At 45.5% G+C, this 19,713-nt stretch overlaps 1 protein-coding gene across 1 annotated transcript in view; it reads left to right on the forward strand.

Annotated features, from left to right (window-relative positions):
• LOC129706735 (uncharacterized protein C16orf96-like) overlaps window positions 1-19,065 on the forward strand; it is a 54,217-nt gene extending 35,152 nt beyond the window's left edge. The window contains exons 17-22 of the mRNA XM_055651168.1: window positions 4,190-4,267; window positions 4,707-4,790; window positions 5,920-5,955; window positions 7,153-7,224; window positions 16,055-16,144; window positions 18,435-19,065. Of these exons, the coding sequence (XP_055507143.1) occupies window positions 4,190-4,267; window positions 4,707-4,790; window positions 5,920-5,955; window positions 7,153-7,224; window positions 16,055-16,140 (356 nt within the window). The 3' untranslated portion in view covers window positions 16,141-16,144; window positions 18,435-19,065. The remainder of the gene's footprint in view (window positions 1-4,189; window positions 4,268-4,706; window positions 4,791-5,919; window positions 5,956-7,152; window positions 7,225-16,054; window positions 16,145-18,434) is intronic.
• Window positions 19,066-19,713: the final 648 nt, after the last annotated feature.

Consider the following 19,713-nt stretch of genomic DNA (forward strand, 5'->3'; position numbering starts at 1 on the left):
CGGGCCCTTTCGGCCCACCGGGTCCGCGCCGACCAGTGATCCCCGCACATTAATACTATCCCATACCCACTAGGGACCATTTTTACATCTACCAAGCCAATTAACCTACATACCTGTATGTCTTTGGAGTGTGGAAGGAAACCGAAGATCTCAGAGAAATCCCACTCATGTCACGGGGAGAACGTGCAAACTCCGTACAGACAGCACCCGTAGTCAGGATCGAACCCGGGTCTCTGGCACTGCATTCGCTGTAATGCAGCACCTCTACCGCTGTGCCACCGTTAACTGTTCTTTAACTATTGATGTCTATGAACAAAGTAATCCCTTTCTGAACTGTACCAACTGGTTATGATCCACACGGGGAGAACGCACTTACCCCGCACGGTGTGATGGAGCCAATGTGTGTATTAACACGGACTCTTCCACACATGGGACAGGGTGGGTGGGTAGTTACATTGTGAGTGTGGGGTGCTTTTTCCACTGCTGACACTGAGCTTCCGTGTAGTGACGTCGAGTCATACAGCGTGGAAACAGGCCCTTCAGCCATCAACCCATCACCACCCACACCATGTTATCCCACATTCTCTCCATAGCCTCAAAAAGGCTGCCAGCATCATCAAGGACCCACACCATCCTGGCCACTCACTCATCTCCCTGCTGCTTTCAGGTAGAAGGTGCAGGAACCTGAAGACTGCGACATCCAGGTTCAGGAATACGTTCTTCCCCACAGCCATCAGGCTATTAAACTCAACTCAAACAAAACTCTGAACATTAATAACCAATTGCACTTTATCTTTATCTGCTTATTTATGCGTATATATATATATATATTCAATGGTATATGGTCACACTGATCTGTTCTGTGTTTACTTATGCCTACTATATTCTGTTGTGCTGAAGCAAAGTAAGAATTTCATTGTCCTATCTGGGACACATGACAATAAACTCTCTTGAATCTTGAATCTACACCCCAGTGTAGATTACAATTTACAGAGGGCCAATTAACCTACAAACTAGCACACCTTCGGGATGTGGGAGGAAACCGGAGGAAACCCACACCATCACAGGGAGAACATACAAACTCCACACAGACAGCACCCGAGGCCAGGATTGAACCAGGATCAGCGTCGGTGTCCGGCACTGAGGCAGCAGTTCTACCAGCTGTGCCACCGTCACGCCACTCTCTCTGCTCACAGCCATTCTGTTTTGGGGTAATAATTATTAGCATCACCAAGGCCTGGATAGAGTGGATGTGGAGAGGATGTTTCCACTAATGGGAGAGTCTAGGTCCAGAGGCCACAGACTCAGAATTAAAGGATGTTCCTTTAGGAAGGAGATGAGGTGGAATTTCTTTAGTCAGAGGGTGATGAATCTGTGGAACTCATCGCCACAAAAAGCTGTTGACGCCAAGTCAAAGGATATTTTTAAGACAGAGATAGATAGTACGGGTGTCAGGGGTGATGGGGTTAAGAGGGAGAGATAGATCAGCCATGATTGAATGGACTCGATGGGCCGAATGGCCTAATTCCGCTCCTATCACATGAACATAAATGAATAAATAGAACTCATTACTCATCCTCGAATTGCATCGTGCAATTTAATATCTTATTTAGAAGATGGGACATCAGCCGGCAGAATTGTTCCCCAGCAGTGCATCAAGCAGCAACTTTGATTTGATACAAGTCGAAGACACAAGGGAGTTACTCTCCTCACAACCACCGTCAACGCCCATCTGAAACTATTCTGTCGCAAGTGAGATTCTTTATAAATGCCACAGGATCATTCATGCTGAGTGTGACACGTTTACTGTATCGAGTAGTACACATAAATAATCCCATGTTGGGTTCAAGTTGGTGAACAAAACAAAGCATTATTAAGGTTAAAATCGTCCGATTCGCAAGTCCAATACAAACAGCACATCGGCAGATTGTTTCCCGTTCTCTCAGCTCACTCCATTTATACTTCATTCAATGTTCCTTTCCATTGTTGGGCAATTCATTCACTCTGCACATCTGCCCACGAGTGATCTCATCATTACGAGGCCTGTCAATGGTTATGCATTATTGAGTAGGAGTGTGCTACGCTGAGAATGTTTTCTCTGCAGCAGAAAGCAGCATAATAGGGTCAGATCCAGACTCAAACTGTGCTGTCAGACAGGGACACATCAAAAATGACCATGTAGCGAATCTTAAGTAGATTTGAGTCGGCGTTAAAGGGATAAGGAACTAAATTATTATTTGGTACGTTGGAAAGTTGAAGGAGCTCCATGCTTCCTCTTTCGTGTCAATGGACAATAGGTGCAGGAGTAGGCCATTCGGCCCTTCGAGCCTGCATCGCCATTCAATGTGATCGTGGCTGATCATCCCCAATCAGTACCCCGTTCCTGCCTTCTCCCCGTATCTCCTGACTGCTATTTTTAAGAGCCCTATCTAGATCTCTCTTGAAAGCATCCTGAGGACCTGCCTCCACTGCCCTCTGAGGCAGAGAATTCCACAGACTCGCCACTCTCTGTGAGAAAAAGTGTTTCCTCGTCTCCGTTTCGAAATGGCTTGCTCCTTATCCTTAAAGGAGTAAGCCATCTTCCATGTCCATCTTCCATGCTTCAAGTGTTAACATCGCTGTCATCGTCCGTCCTGAAAAGGACGCAAGCTTCCGGTGACAATCAGTGGGAGCCGTCACTTGTTGCAATAGATGATGGTGGTAGCAGAAGTAGCTCACGATACTTCCAGTTTCCAGCCCCGCGACGTGGATGCTTCTGCTTTGGGGCCAACTCCATGCTGTAAAGCAGGAATGATGGTGTGTATTTGATTATGTAGGGACAGCACTTGGACCACTGGTAGGACAGTAGAGGATGTGAGGTTGCAGCTTCATGGCTAGATACTGGTGGTTGACTGATTGATATTAGTTTAGTTTAGAGGCACAGCGTGGAAACGGGTCCATCGGCCCACCGGGTCCGCATCGACCAGACATCCCCGCATATTAACTCTATCCTACACTCACTAGGGACAATTTTAACATTTACCAAGGCAATTTACCTACAAACCACTACTTCTTTGGAATATGGAAGGAAACTGAAGATCTAGGAAAAAATCCACGCGGTCACGGGTAGAACTAACAAACTCTGTACAGACAGCACTTGTAGTCAGGATCGAACCCGGGTCTCTGGAGCTGCAAACACTGTAAGGCAGCCGCTCCCCTGCTGCGCCATCGTGCCGCCCATTGATTGATACTTTAATGACAAGTGCGCTTGGTACAGTAAAATTTTTGTTTTACTAAGCAAGTATGCAAAGAGTTGCCATGTAAAGGGCACCCACAGAGTTACAGAAGTTTCAATATGGTCCCGATGGTCCCTGTTCCCTCTCGCCCCCCTCCCCCTCCCTCCATCCCCCTCCCCCCTACCCCCGCCCCCCTTCCCATTCCCTTGTTGATCTCGGCAGTCCCCCTCCCCGTGCTGGGTCTTTCCTCAGTGCCCCCCCCATTTGGAGTCCCTCTTTGTTCTTGGTGGGAGCGCCCCCCCCACACTGGGGCCCCTCGGTTCTCGGCATCTCCCCCCCCCCCCCCCACGCCGGATTCAGGCGTACATTCCAATTTTGCAATACAAAGAAGAACCCACTACCCACCATTTGGTTCAGTGGTGGCACTTTAACATGCAGAGGCATGGTGGTTACAAGTGTCTGAAGAGATTCATCTGAGTGTATGGACCACACAGTGGGAGATGGATCTGAATCACCATATTATTGCAAACCATCTATCTCTGGCGACCTGCCTCGTCAACTCCACCCCAATTCTCCCACTACCTTCAGTACAGGCAGATTATATTACCCAGTTGACCCAAAAGCAGCTCACCATTCGCTTGGGTGGTGTGGGGGTGGGGTGAGATGGGGGGGGATAGAGTAGGCATCTATCTCCCCCCCCCCCCCATCTCAGCTGTCATTCCTTCCACATTTCTATCCTGGTTAATTAATTCACCATTTTACCGACATGGATTAAAGAACGTGGCATCATGTGGACCTCGTGTTCCATCTCCAGCCAGACCTTCCTGTTGTTTCTCTTATTCCTTGAAGAGCATGTATTTTCTACTATTGTGGCAAGATGACCACAAGCGCCATGAAGTGGGGGGGTGGGGGGGGGTTGGTTTATGGTCGGTTTGTTAACGTGGTTTTATTTATCGTTGGTTGCTCTGTTCCAGGTATGGGCCCACGTCCTCCTGATCCATGTCTACAGAGGTCCATGGCACAAGACACCTCCAACATTTGCCGATGCCTAGGTGTGTCCTATTCTGATGACTATAAAGGAGAATTTCATAGCGGAGACTGAATAATGGAGTTCATTAACAGACGAGTGCATTAATTCATCATTTATAACATTTTAATAGTTGGAGCAGTTTTTAATTTTGAACTGGTTGCTTCAATACTATTTTGTCCACTCATTCAGGAACATGGAATCTGTAGTTAAATTGGTCTCAACGTATCTCTAGTACATAGAGCATTGTACGTGGGTGTAGAGTGATCCCCATATGCATTGTGACAGTGGGGATTACATCTTTGAAAATGTCATTATATTAGATTTGAATCAATTTTGGGGGGTTTACTGCTATTTGTTAGAACGGAGGCCAATATGTCTTTTAGCATTCGCAGGGATTTCTTCATTCCGTGCATTATCAGGAATATATGTCATTGTGTTTATTTTTGTTTGGTATTTTTCAGCATCTGCCGCCCGACCCGCTGATGCAGATATGATGCAGCAGAGGCCCACGTCACAGGATATCTCCAACATTTGTCGATGCCTAGGTACCTCATTTCAATGAATGTAAAGAACAGGTTTAGGCTGTAAACCATGCACTAGAGTAGTTTCACGGAGCGGCCTTTCAGCTCAGAATATCCAGCCCAGTTGATCAATCGTACCTGAGCGAATGTGTAATTTAGTTTAGAGATACAACGTGGAAACAGACCCTTCGGTCCACCGAGTCCACGCCGGCCAGCCATCACCCGTACACTAGGGATGATTTACCCTACACACAAGGGATGATTTACAGAAGCCAATGAACCTACAAACCTGCACATTTTTGTGAAGTGGGATGAAACCGGAGCTCCCGGAGAAAACCCACGTGATCACGGAGAAATTTACAAACTGCATATAGACAGCACCCGTGGTCAGGATTGAACCAGGGTCTCTGTAATGCGCTGAAAGGCAGCAACTCTCCCTGCTCCCCCTCACTTCCATGCACCAACTCCTAATCCCACCTCCATCGAGTCCTGGCCTTCTCCAGTTCCTGGGGACTGTTCTTAGTGGTGCCTGTCTACAACCTTGCATCATCACTCTACCTTTTCATCACTGGGCTGCCCAGCCTTCAATCTCTCCACGTGACAGTCAGGAAATAAAGTATAAAATACCAGTGGCATCCTACTAGTAGCAGGGAGAGACACAGTGGCGCAGTGCCGAACACCCAGGTTTGACCCTGACTACGTGTACTGTCTGGATTAATTTCTCCCTGTGACCGCGTGGGTTTTCTCCGGGTGCTCCGGTTTCCTCCCACATTCCAGAGACGTGTGGGGTTGTAGATTAATTGGCTTCTGCAAATTGTCCCTAGTGTGTAGGATAGAACTTTAATGGATGCTGATCGCTGCTCAATGTGCTCAGTGGGACAAAGGGCCTGTTTCCACGCTGTATCTCCAAACCAAACTACACTTTACACTGCTCCATTATGGCCTTCCCATAAATACTGAGGCAGCTGTTGAATGCAGAAGCTTTATGTGGGTCAATGGGCAAGAAATTCAATTCACCAACCTGAAGTAGAAAATATCTCATGTTTAGAATATTTACTGGGTTTTCTATTGGGGCTGCATGGGTGGTTTTAAAATGAATGATTTCTAATAATTATTTTAAATGAAATTGAGACCATATTTTTTGAATTTGTAGCTGCAATGTGCGCTCCACAAGATTTCGGAAACACAGGTAATAAAACCTACTTGTTTCTTATACTTAGTATTAATTTATTTAATCAAAGGCCTTAGCAATGCAATTAATGCAATGCAGCAGCTATAATATATATAATATATGTATATGTGTGAGAAACTCGATTCTAGTATTGTAATATATATAATAGAATCGAGCTGTGCTATATATTCTATGAATTCTATAAATGTATATATTTAATTTAAATATAGAATCTAGTTGTTGCCCATATATAGACGCATACCGATCCTGTATATATAATAGAATCTATCTGTAATATACAGTCTATTACATATAAAATATGTATATATATTCATATGATTGTGGCGACATCTGGTGGTCGAGCCACTTTTTGCTGGAACCCTCGTCAGGAGCTGGGACTATCACATGACAGGTTTTGGCGGGAGTTAATTAGCAAGTCATTAGTTTTCTGGTGTGCCTGATTGCAACGGCAGGAACTTTGCTCAAGTCCTCACCAAACACGTTTGTGTCAAATCTGTATTACTTAATAAAACATCGTTTTGTTCAAAACGTTAGGTCTCTACGTGATATAAACTATATATATATATATATATGAATTTTTAATATATATATATATGTATACTATGATAGCATGTAGTATATCTTATATACATCCATATATTATGTATAATGTATATATACATATGATACTACACACACACACACAATTATCTCTCTATCTCTCTCTCTCTCTATATCTCTCTCTTTCTCTCTCTCTCTATATCTCTCTCTCTCTCTATATACATATCTCTATCTCTCTATCCCTCTCTCTCTCTATATCTCTATCTCTCTATTTCTCTCTCTCTCTCTCTATATATCTCTATCTCTCTCTTTCTCTCTCTCTCTCTCTCTCTCTCTCTTCTCTCTCTCTCTCTCTCTCTTTCTCTCTTTCTCTCTCTCTCTCTCTCTCTCTCTCTCTTCTCTCTCTCTCTCTCTCTCTATATATATATATATATATATATATATATATATATATATATCTCTATCTCTCTCTCTTTCTCTCTCTCTATATATATATCTCTCTCTCTCGCTCTCTCGCTCTCTCTCTCTCTATCTCTCTCTCTCTCTCTCTCTCTCTCTCTCTCTCTCTCTCTCTCTTTCTCTCCTCTCTCTCTCTCTCTCTATCTCCCATAATTCAAACACATAATGCTATGTCTTGGTTTGATTGTGTTCCAGCTGGGCTAATGCATGGCACAGAACTCGTATGTCCGAAGCATCAGGATCAAGAACCTATAAGTCAATGCCCAGGTTTTTCTTAGTCTTACGGGAAAGAATATCAAAGTAGTAAAATGTGTGCTGGCAACTGAAGAGAGGGGATGGGAGTATTACTTCACCCAATTGTAGATTCTCAGTGGCCAAGCAGAATCTTAATCTGTTTTTTCTCCGCACAATCATTGATATTGCATTGTATCTGAATTTCAGTGATCTGCCAGTAGACACACAGCATTGCACAGGAACAGGCTCTTTGCCCCACAATGTCTCTGCCGAGCTTGTTGCCATCAATGCCATTTGTATCTGCTTCCATCACCACCACTGGGAGCAAGTTCTGACCTTAAACCTGTGACATTTGCTCTGGTCTTTCCACCCAGGGAAAAAAAATTGTGGCTGCCTTTCCTTTTTACGCCTCTCATCATATAACAGCCGTAATTTGTGACATACTCTATATGCTGGCTGATGAAGGCATGTGGATGATCAGCCATGATCACAGTGAATGGCGGTGCTGGGCTCGAAGGGCCAAATGGCCTCCTCCTGCACCTATTGTCTATCGTCTATTGCATATCCAATGCCTTCTTTGTCATCTCATCTATTTGTGTTGCCATGTACTGGGGGCTAAGGAATTGAACCCGGAGATCCCTCTGTAACCAATGTTGTTAAGGGTCCTGCCATTAACTGTATCCTTTCCCCCTGCATTCCACCTCCTAAACCTTACACTTCATTTAATCAAAGTCCATCTGCCCCCCATATCTGTATTCTCCATCATTCTCCACCCATATATCTGAGTGATCTATATCCCACTGTATCCTTTGACAGCCTTCCTCACTGTCCACAACTCCAACAATTTTCGTGCCATCTCAGGAATACTAAGGTCAGCTCGCTTGCACCAGGTCTGGCTGTAGCACCCAGGTCGGCTGGCAGGTAGGGCTGCAGTTCCTATGTTGCCTGCATGCCCCGGGACTGGCTGCAGGTCCCAGGTCGTGAAATCTTATTGAAAGAAAATACGCCTGCGGGCCGGATAATTATGGGTTACGCCGTGGTCCGTAGGTTGCCGGCCCTTGTCCTAGATGTTAGGCCTCATTGTGTGTGTCCCCGTCCCCGTCCCCCCCATGTTTTAGAAGCGATTTCCGCCCAATGAAAATCAACCCATCTACATTAGCATCTCCATCTGGGTTGTTTATAGATAACACCACTGGTCTCCATGAGGTTAACATCCACTGCACACCCCTCATCAAATGCCTTCATTGCCTCCTCAAAACACTCAATCGTTAGTAAGGCAGCAATTGCCATGGACCAAAACATGCTGATTATCCCGTTCTCTTCCAAATGCGGACTCAAGTTCAGGACTCAGGGACCTGAGCTATCGGGAGAGGTTTAGCATGCTAGGCCTCTAATCCTAGGAGTGCAGGAGGATGAGGGTGATCTTACAGAGGTGTATAAAACCAGGGGAGGAATACATCGTGTAGACACAGAGTGTCTTGCCCAGAGTAGGGGAATCGAGAACCAGAGGACATAGGTTTAAGGTGAGGAAGGAAATATTTAATAGGAACCTAACGTTTTCACACAAAGGGCAGTGGGTGTATGGAACAAGTTGCTGGAGGAGGTAGTTGAGGCAGGTACTATTGCAACGTTTAAGAAACATTTAGACAAGTACATGGATAGGGATATGGGCCAAACAACACAGGCAGGTGTGGGACTGGTGTAGATGGGGCATGTTGGCCGGTGTGGGCAAGTTGGGCTGAAGGGCCTGTTTCCACACAGACATCTCACGCGGTTAGAGAGTCCAAAGATCTCCTCTCTTGCCTTGTGCGTATTGTGTTCAGTTTTGGTCATCGTCCTTTAGAAATGATGCCATTAAACTGGAAACAGCGCAGATCAGATTCACGATGATGTTGCCAGGGCCCAATGGCCTGAGCGTTTTGGAGAGGTTGGGTCAGGTAGGACTAATCAATGCGTAGTGTGAGGCTGATCTTATGGGGATGCATTTAATCATGAGGGGAATAGATAGGGCGAATGCCAGGGTAAGGGGACAACAAGAACTAGAAGGCATAGGTTTAATGTAAGGGAGGGAAGATTCAATAGGAACCTGAGGGGCAACCTTTTCACGAGTGGTGAGTATATGGAACGAGCTGCCAGAGGAAGCAGTTGAGGTATGTACAGTAACAACATTAAATAGAACACCAAGCACTGGAGTAACTCAACGGGTCGAGTGGCATCTGTGGAGAACATGGAAAGGTGACGTTTCGTGTCATGTCCCTTCTTCAGGACTGCTGAGTTACTCCAGCACTTTGTTTCCTTCTTTGTAAACCAGCATCTGCAGTTCCTTGTTTTTACATGTTACCATTAAAAATATGTTTGGATGGTACATGGATAGGAAATGTCTATTGGGGTAATGATTGGGGATGATCAGCCATGATCACATTGAATGGCTCGAAGGGCCGAATGGCCTACTCTTGCACCTATTGTCTATTGTCTATTGAAAGGTTATGTGCCAGGTGTGGGTAGAATGGGATTAGCTTAGATGGAGCATCTTTGTTGGTACGGATGAGATGGGCTGAAGGGCCTGTTTCTGTGCTGCATGACTATGAAACTCAATAACCTGGGATAGATCCCATCAGACTCTGAGGATTTATCCAACAACGCTTTTCAAGACACCTAGCATACGTCCTTGCTCAAGAGACAAATTGCTGGAGTAACGGAGCAGGACATTGTGTGTGTGTGTGTATAGTAACTGGGCAAAGAAGATTCAATGTGTTGCCAAATACTCCACCAAACCTCTTCAGGTGTAAGGTAGAGGACACACTGACATTGCATCACGGCCTGGTTCGGGAACCAAGGAGGCCTCAGAGAATGGTAGCCATTGCCCAGTCCATCACACTTACTGACTTCCCTACCTTTGAAGGGATCTACAGGAGGCGCTACCTGCCAATATCATCAGAGACACCCTCACCACCCTGGCCATGCTCTCATTTCACCACTACCATTGGGAAGAAGATACAGAAGCTTAAAAACCATGACCACCAGTTGCAAGAACAGCTTCTTCCCTGCAACTACCAGGCGTTTGAACACTGCGCAACATGAACCATTAGATCAGCAAATGCGATCTTCTTTAGACTGTTTTTATCTGCACTATGAGCGTTTGGTCTGGAACTATTATGGCTACCTGGTATTACAGTTATTAGTTGATTGCATTATTGATGATTATCTATTACCTGTGTTATTGCATTTACGGGCCTGTACAGTTGCAGCAAGTAGGAACGTCGTTCCATTGCCGACGCATATGACAATTAAACGCTCTCGACTCATGATGCAATCTGTGGGGACGGTGTCAACGTTTTACTGGCAGGTGAGGCCAGTGTGAAGAGGATCTGAAAGCAGGAGAGGACCATCAGGTGAAGGCTTTACTACATGCTGCCTGGACGGTGGGGTGTGTTGCTCCAGTCCAGGAGAGCGGGACTCTTGACAAGCCAAGGAAGCCGTGGCCATGGAAGGGTCTGCATTTCCAGAACAAGGGGTCACAGTTTAAGGATAAGGGGGAAATCTTTTAGGACCGAGATGAGGAAACCATTTTTCACACAGAGAGTGGTGAATCTCTAGAATTCTCTGCCACAGAAGGTAGTTGAGGCCACATTGGCTATATTTAAGGGGGAGTTAGATGTGGCCCTTGTGGCTAAAGGGATCATGGGTTATGGAGAGAAGGCAGGTACAGGATACTGAGTTGGATGATCAGCCATGATCATATTGAATGGCGATGCAGACTCGAAGGGCCGAATGGCCTACTCCTGCACCTATTTCCTATGTTTCTATGTTTATGCATAGTTCTCGGAGTTGTGTACATCTATGGAACTGATGCACTACAATATTCGCAATGAGGTAGAGGCACATTATTCAGTACTCTAGCCTATGGAAGGACTGTTCAGAGGCCTAATAACAGAGTGTGGCAGAAGCTGTCCCAGAGCCTGGTAGTGCACACATTCTAGCTTCTGAGTTTGGTGGTGCGTGCTTTCGAGTTTTGGGCTTTGGGCCAGATAGGTTGAGGAGATTGCAGGTAACTGTACATGTTGTCATTCTGTGAGAACAATGTGTGTCCGTTTGTGTTGTTAACATGCCTTTAGGGCTGTTTCTCAGCAGGAGAGCAGAGAGCTATGTAGTAAAGTAACTCTTAATGCATTTCTCAGCTTTATCAAAGGGGAGGAGAGAGTGGAGCCTCCATCCTGACTGATTGTTGCTTTGATCAGAAATGCTAGTTGATAACTGTCCTTTTAACCGAGTACTGTAGCGGTTTTTATTGATGAGAACAGGTTCAATGGAGGGCACCAGAGCATTCTTGCTTCATGCCACAAATTCATGCAAGCTGTTCTTTAATTTAGTTTAGTTTAGATATATAGCACGGAAACAGCCCACCGAGTCCGTGCTGTCCAGCGATCACCCCGTACACTAGCACTATCCTACACACTAGGGACAATTTACAATTTTTACCAAAAGTTAGTTAATCTACAAACCTATGCGCATTTGGAGTGTGGGAGGAAACCGGAGCACCCAAAGAAAATCCACGCACAAAATCCGTACAGACAGCACCCGCAGTCAGGATCGAACCCGGGTCTCTGGCGCTGTAAGGCAGCAACTCTATGATTTGACACACTGCAGCAGGTTTTATGTAGACTGCCCTCTTCCTTGTACGCTTGGCAGTGTGCGTGAAAAATCTTTGCGTAAACAGTGGGCTGATAAAACCTACATTTTTATCTTCTCTGGCAATACTTGGAGTTGTGTTCCACTCCCATTCCCTGAACTTGTCCTTCAGTGTTGGAACCTCACCTCACCTCACCAATGAATGATTCACCCCCCAATGAGAGCCTTCCAATGAGAGCCTTATCACTTGGTTTCTATGTGCCAGCTTCTGAACTAGTGTGTGGAAAGAATAGAACAGGTGGTTCCCTCCAAGTCTGTGCTGCAGGTGAATGATCAAGAAGAAACTGCAGATGCTAGAAAATCGAAACGTCGCCTATTTCCTTTGCTCCATAGATGCTGCCGCACCCGCTGAGTTCCTCCAGCAATTTTGTCTACCTGCAGGTGAATGAGATGTAAAATTTGCAGGCAGTCTGAAGAAGGATCCTGACTCGAAGCATCACCTATCAGTGGCGCAGCGATAGAGTTGCTGCCTTACAGCACTTACAGCGCCAGAGACCCGGGTTCGATCCTGGCTATGGGTGCTGTCTTTTCACAGTTGCCAAGTTGGGGACATCTGCCATTCCTGTCACTCCCATCACCCAGCCCCAAAACCGCTGAAGTGGAGGAAGAGCTTCTTCCACACAATCCAGCCACTGTCACCGTCTCCACAAGCAACTAGACCTGCCTTGTGGGAAACCAAACGTTGTGAAAACCACCACCATGTAAATTTGCCAATCCCAACCAAGGAACAGCTAGGTGTGACTGGAAGACCTGGAAGTCTCTCAAGAGGCTTCGTACAGGGATGGGCCGATGCAAGACCAATATGAGCAAATGGGGCTATGCAGATGCGGCAGACACAGAATGGGAATGTGGAACATCTGTACAATCCATGCCACACCTACTAAGATATCCACTTCTTGGTGAACGATGCTGCCTGGAAGATCTAACGGTGGCAAACGACAAGGCTGTCCACTGTGCAAGAGCCTGGCCCAACATCGAAACATAGATGATGAGCACGGAAGAAGAAGTCTACACGGAGTTTGGACGTTCTCCCCGTGACCTGCGTTGGTTTTCTCCGAGATCTTCTGTTTCCACACCCACACTCCAAAGACATACAGGTGTGTAGGTTAATTGGCTTGGTATAAATGTAAAATTGTGTGTAGGACAGTGTTAATGTGTGGGGATCGTTGGGTGGTGCGAACTCGGTGGGCCGAAGGGCCTGTTTCCGCACTGTATCTCGAAACTAAACTAAAATCTGCATTCTCCAGGGATGCTGCCTGATCAGCTGAGTTACTCCAGCACTTTGTGTATGAATCAGTATCAGCAGGTCCTTGTTTCCACGACATTCCTACTTAATCGATGGGAACTTGGATGGAAACAGATTTTGGCTATAACATGCTGCATCACAGTCTTTAAAGAGAAGAAGAAGGTTCACGAACTAGTCGGCCCTCTTGAGCCTTCAGCCTCGACATCTCTGGCACTCTCCCAACTTATTTCCAAGGCTTCCTCCTCGGTGTGGCGGAGGTATTTTAGAAATTCCTTTCTTCCCAAAGTGTTGTCCTGCTGCCGGGGCAGTGAATGTGGAGAGGATGTTTCCACCAGTGGGAGAGTCTAGGACCAGAGGCCGCAGCCTCAGAATAAAAGGACGTACCTTTAGAAAGGAGAATGAGAATTTGAGGGTGGTGAATCTGTGGAATCCATTGCCACAGATGGCTGTGGAGGCCAAGTCAATGGATATTTATAACGCGGGGATTGACAGATTCTTGTTTAGTACGGGTGTCGGGGGTTATGGAGCGAAGGCAGGAGAATGGGGTTGAGAGGGAAAGATAGATCAGCCATGATTGAATGACGGAGTAGACTTGATGGGCCGAATGGCCTTATTCTGCTCCTTGAACTTATGAACTCATACTGCAAAAACGATGGTGCTGAGTTAGCACATGGTTCGTATACGTGTGAGGTAGAGTTATACAAAGAGGCTGCTGAAATAAAGCTGGCAAGATGGAAGAAGCTGGACTCCCAACCTTTGAAGCTTCTGTATCTTCTCCAAGAAAGTAGAAGAAGAACAGAGGAATGGCATGCATTGTTGATGATATCTCCCGCCTTCCTGATGCAATGCACCATGAAGATGGCCTGGATGGAAGGAAGTGACGATCCCGTGACGGGCTGGGCTGTGTTCACCACTCTCTGCAGGTTCGAGCGGCCCAGAGAGGTGATGTTGCTAGATCAGGCTGAGATGCACCCACCCATAATACTCCCACTAACGCAGTTACCGAAGTTCAAGACAATCTTCAAGGACATGCCGAACCTTCTCAGACATCCAAGAAACTAAATACACTGATACACATTCTTGATCACAGCATCAGCATAGAAGGCCTGTCCCACTAACGCAACTTTTCAGCGACTGTCTTCGACCTTCGAGCTCGAGGGCACTCGCCTGAAAAACCTCGAGCTGGATCGACCGTCTCCGAGTGTCAGAGTGAGGAAATGTGATGACCAGTTCGAACCAACTGAGGTTTACTGGTCAGCAAGTCTAGAAAAGACAGTTGCAGACGGAATCCCCAAAGCCAAGGTCTAAGAGTTTGGAGTCGACACAAGGAACGACAGATGCTAGTTTACAAAGAAAAGACCCAAAAGTGCTGGAGCAACTCGGTGGACCAGGCGTCATCTCTAGATAACATGGTTAAGGGTCCCGAGCCAATACATCTGTGTTTGGCTGTGTTCTCCAGAGATGCTGCCTGACCCGTTGAGTTACTCCAGCGCTTTGTGTCTGGTTTTTTCCAGGAGTCTAGAGATGAGCTTATTCCGTATAACAGTGTTGGAGACTAGTAATATCCTGACATTACGTAGGTTGTTTGAAGGACAAGGAACGGGGGGGGGGGGGGGGGGGGGGGGGGGGGGGGGGGGGGGGGCTTAAGGAAGCTTGGATGACGAGGGATATTGAGGCTCTGGTCATGAGTAAGTAGGAGGCATGGGGCAGGTATAAGTAGCTGGGATCAAGTGCATCCCTGGGGGAGTTTCAGGAACTGAGGAGCAAGCTCAAACAAAGGAAATGAGATGGGCAAACAGGGATGGGAGATAGTTCTGGCAGATAGCTTTAAGGATAATCCCAAGAGATTTTATAAGTACATAAAGGGGAAATGGGTAGCCTGAGAGAGAGAATGGGACCCCTAAGATCGTAAAGTCATAAGTGATAGGAGAAGAATTAATCAATTTGGCCCATCATGTCTACTCCGCCATTCAATCATGGCTGATCTATCTCTCCCTCCTAACCCCATTCTCCAGCCTTCTCCCCATAGCCTCCAACACCCGTACTAATCAAGAATCTATCTCTGCTAATTATCAGTGCAGTCTGGTATAGTGATCATTCATGCATCATACAGTCAGTCCCACATTCCTTTAGCTACAACATACCCATGGACTTTATAATCACAGTCTAATTATTATCATCAACATTGTTGGCTACAGGACAATTATGCTTTGAACGGCTTGGTTTGTTATTTCTACATATTGAACAACAATTGCATGCATGACATGAAATAAGCCCTGGAATGAACTAGGGCAAGTGTGGAGGTTGAACTAATGTATAGGACATCACATGAATTGCTTACTTTACAATGTTTATAGATAGGGGATATAATGTGCCATTTGCAAAACTAAGCTGAAGTTTAGAAGGGTGAGGGGGGGACCTCATTGAAACTTACTCAATAGTGAAAGGCCTGGATTACTTGGCTGTGGAGAGGATGCTTCCACCTGTGGTCTAGAACTAGAAGGGACAGCCTCAGAATAAAATAACGTACCTTTAGAAAGGAGGTGAGGAGGATTTTTAAAATCCAAATTATTGAAATATTGACAGATACTTGATTGAAAATGGTTTCAAGGGTTATGGGGAGAAGGCAGGAGAATGGGGTTGAGAGGGAAAGATAAACCAGCCATGATAAAATGGCAAAGTAGACTCGATGGACCGAATGGCCTACTTTTATTCCTAAGACCTATCAACGTATGAAGCTAGAATAGTCTCTTACTGGAGTTATGTGAGTGTGTAATGTTTGGACAATATGCTGCAAGTCATATAGGTAATGTTACAAGAGTATTGCCAAATACAGACCTTATTTATAGGAGCATAGTATGTTGACATTTAATAATTAAAATGATTGCATGTTGGTTAAAGAATTGACTAATTGTTCTGTCGTGTAAGGGAGAGGTCCGGTGAAAGTGTTTTGCCCTCCTCAGCCTGAAGAAGCTGCTCGTTTGGCCTCTGCCAACGTCAATTGTGCAAAATGAACTGGTGAGCCTGCAGAACAACTTACTAAACTAGTTAACAAGTGAGCTGATCTTCTCCATAAAGGGGCCGTCCCACTGTACGAGGTAATTCAAGAGCTCTCCCGAGTTTAAAAAAAAAATCAAACTCGTGGTAAGCACGTGGAATGTACGTAGCGGGCACGTCGGAGCTCGGGGACGTCTCTTAGCGGCTCGTAACGTTAACGGCAGGTACTCGAGAAATGCGGTAAGCTCGTGAAGACTCGTGAAGATTTTTCAATATGTTGAAAAATGTCCACGAGAGCCCCGAGTACCTACGAGCGGCTATTATCGTAATTCTCTGAGTTCGAATCAGGGAAACTGGGGAGAACTCTTGAATTAGCTCGTACAGTGGGACAGCCCCATAACACACGCTGCTCCTTCTTGTTCCGCTGCTTTTAGAAATAAAATCGAACTGAGCTAGAATTTTAGAATGGTATGAATTTATTTTTCAACTCAATCAAGATGTTTAATCATCACAGAATGCATATTAATTTCCCTCTTTCCCTCTCAATTCGTCAACCTCCCACACCATTTAAAAATGTTGACATCTAGCATTGGTACCATGAACTATTTGATCTGGTACTGGTTTAAAGTGCCGGGTCAAACATGTGGGTGCAAAGAGGCACAGTGGCACAGCAGTGGAGCTGCTGCCACTGCCCCCCAGCACCGGAGACCTGGGTTTGATCCTGACCGCTGGTGCTTGGCTGTACAGAGTTTGTACGTCCTCTCCATGACCTGCGTGGGTTTTCTCCTGGTGCTACAGTTTTCTCCCCCTCTCCAAAGACGTACGGGCTTGGTAGTTTATTTGGCTTGGTAAAATTGTAAATTGTCCCTGGTAGGATAGTGCTAGTGTTATGGGGTGATCGCTGGTCGACGTGGACTGGGTGGACCGAAGAAGGGCATGTTTCCCCGCTGTATCTCTAAACTGAATTGAACTAAAGCAATTTGGTTAAGACACAATGTAAACATATGTTTGTTCATGGCACTTCTTTAGATTCATTTTTCATTAGGTATAAATGTATGGGAATGTTCTCTTCTACATTTTAATGGCACTATTGTTGTTAGAATGCATTTTGGGTACTGGCGTAACTAGTTGTGCAATGGAAGCATTTTAACAGTTGAGGCTCATTCTGTCTTGTCCCCAGAAATTAAGTAAGCCTGGGGCTGACATTGTGTATGGTAACCTCCCTTTACTAATATCACAGTCATTGAGGGGCTCAGTATTTGGGCATCATTATTAAAGGATTTTAACCTTTATAGATTACACTTAGTTTGACAAGGAAAAGCAGGGGCTGCACAGCGGTGCAGCAGTAGAGTTGCTGCCTCACAGTGCCAGAGACCCAGATTCAATCCTGACTGCGGGTGCTGTCTATATGGAGTTTGTACGTTCTGCCTGTGACTGCGTGGGTTTTCTCCGGGATCTCCAGTTTCCTCCCACACTCCAAAGACACACAGGTTTGTAGGGTAATTGGCTTCTGTAAATTGCTAATCGACCCGAGTGTGTAGGATAGATCTAGTGTACTGGTCATCGCTGCTCGGCGCAAACTCGATGGGCAAAAGATAGACACAAAATGCTGGAGTAACTCAGCGGGTACAGGCAGCATTGCTGGAGAGAAGGAATAGGTGACGTTTCAGGTCGAGACCGGCGTGTTTCGACACTGTATCTCTAAAGTTTAGTTTAGTTTAGAGATACAGCACAGAAACAGGCCCTTTGGGCACACCGAGTCCAGCGGTCCCCGCACACTAACACTATCCTACACACATTTATACCAAGCTAATTAAACTACAAACCTGTATAGGTATTTGGAGTGTGGAAGGAAACCGAAGATTCTGGAGTAAACCCATGCAGGTCACGGGAAGAAGCACCTGTAGTCGGGATCGATCTCGTGTCTCCGGCGTTCCAAGGCAGCAACTCTACTGCTGCGCCACCATGTCCAACTGTCCGCAGCTTAGGTTCTCTGATGAAGCTCCATGAATCTAAACCTATCGATGCTGCTGGACCAGTCATGTATTTTGATACTTGATTTACACTTCAGATTTCAAACATACACATTATTTTTTTGTTTAATTTTCCACAGAAAGTTCCTTATATTTAAATGTGTATAAAATTAAATGGAGCATTTAGCTAACTCCAAATGATTAAAAAAAATTAAAAAAAACAATATTTTACAATATTGAAGTCTGAAGTTGAATAGTCTAATTGAAGTTCATGTTGGTGCAGATGGTAGATTTGTTTGTGTCTTTCAATAATCTGTGTTCCTGGTAATATTTTGCAGCTCCTGCCACATGAGCAAGGGGATGCACCTCAGTAAGAGACAGCAACCCTATACGATCGTGCTCTGGTGTTTGAAAGTTAAAGGAATGTGAATTAGAGAGAAGAATTTGTTCGTATCTCAACATTGGACCTGAAGAAAAAGTAAATATGTGATTCTAACCTGAATTACATGGAACAACAGGATTTTCGTCCAGTGGAGCATTTTCCTTTATTAAATATAATTAGTATTCCAGTTACTTGGAACAGTTTGAGATCTGGCTAACAGGAGGAATTAATAAAAAATCTTCACCGATGGAAAGATACAGCGTTACTTTACATCTGTAGCTCACGAGTTCTTGTTTAGTTTAGATATACAGCGCGGAAACAGGCCCTTCGGCCTGTGAATATTAGAAATTGGGTTACTTGGGGAAAATGGAAGATGTCAGTGTAAAGATCTGTGAAACCTGCTTGACATAATTTGCAGGAGTTGTAGAACCATGTGACATAGATGGCTCGAGGGAGTCTGAAACCTAGGAAGGGGTTGCAGACAAAGATCCTATAGCGGAGCAAGATAGACCACTCCTGCTAAATGCAATGGGCTGACACAACGGAACGGAACGTGGGTCTTTTTTTAATCAATTTCCGTAACCGGGACCCGACCCGACCCGACTCGCAGCCTAATCAACGTTACGGGGGAACAGTTTGTGTTAATAATTAGGAGAAGATTTTTACCAAATAACTTTTATTTTTACGAGGATGTTTGCGTAACCGGCTTCCATCTCCGCACTAGTATCCTATGGGATCTTTGGTGCGGAGACGGAAGCCAGTTACGGAAATGGGGCCTTAAATTACCCATGAATCTGCCCATGACCGTACCACGTCTTTTTCGCCGGGTGGACCCCCTTGCTTGCTATAGGATCTGTCCAAAGCAAGCGCTGTCTGCGGAGGGTGCTCAGCATCGCCAAGGACTGCTCTCACCCCAACCATGGACTGTTTACCCTCCTACCATCCGGGAGGCGCTACAGGTCTCTCCGTTGCTGAACCAGCAGGTCGAGGAACAGCTTCTTTCCGGCGGCTGTCACTCTACTCAACAACGTACCTCGGTGACTGCCAATCACCACCCCCCCCCCGGACACTTATTATTATTTATTCAAATCGTTTGCTATGTCGCTCTTCCAGGGAGATGCTAAATGCATTTTGTTGTCTCTGTACTGTACACTGACAATGACAATTAAAATTGAATCAAATGAATCAAATCTTTGGTTGCAGAGAGGTTTCTGTCCAAATGGCCTGCAAGTTGT

The sequence above is a fragment of the Leucoraja erinacea genome, chromosome 20 (genome assembly GCF_028641065.1).
Source record: "Leucoraja erinacea ecotype New England chromosome 20, Leri_hhj_1, whole genome shotgun sequence".
In the NCBI taxonomy this organism is placed as follows: domain Eukaryota; kingdom Metazoa; phylum Chordata; class Chondrichthyes; order Rajiformes; family Rajidae; genus Leucoraja; species Leucoraja erinaceus.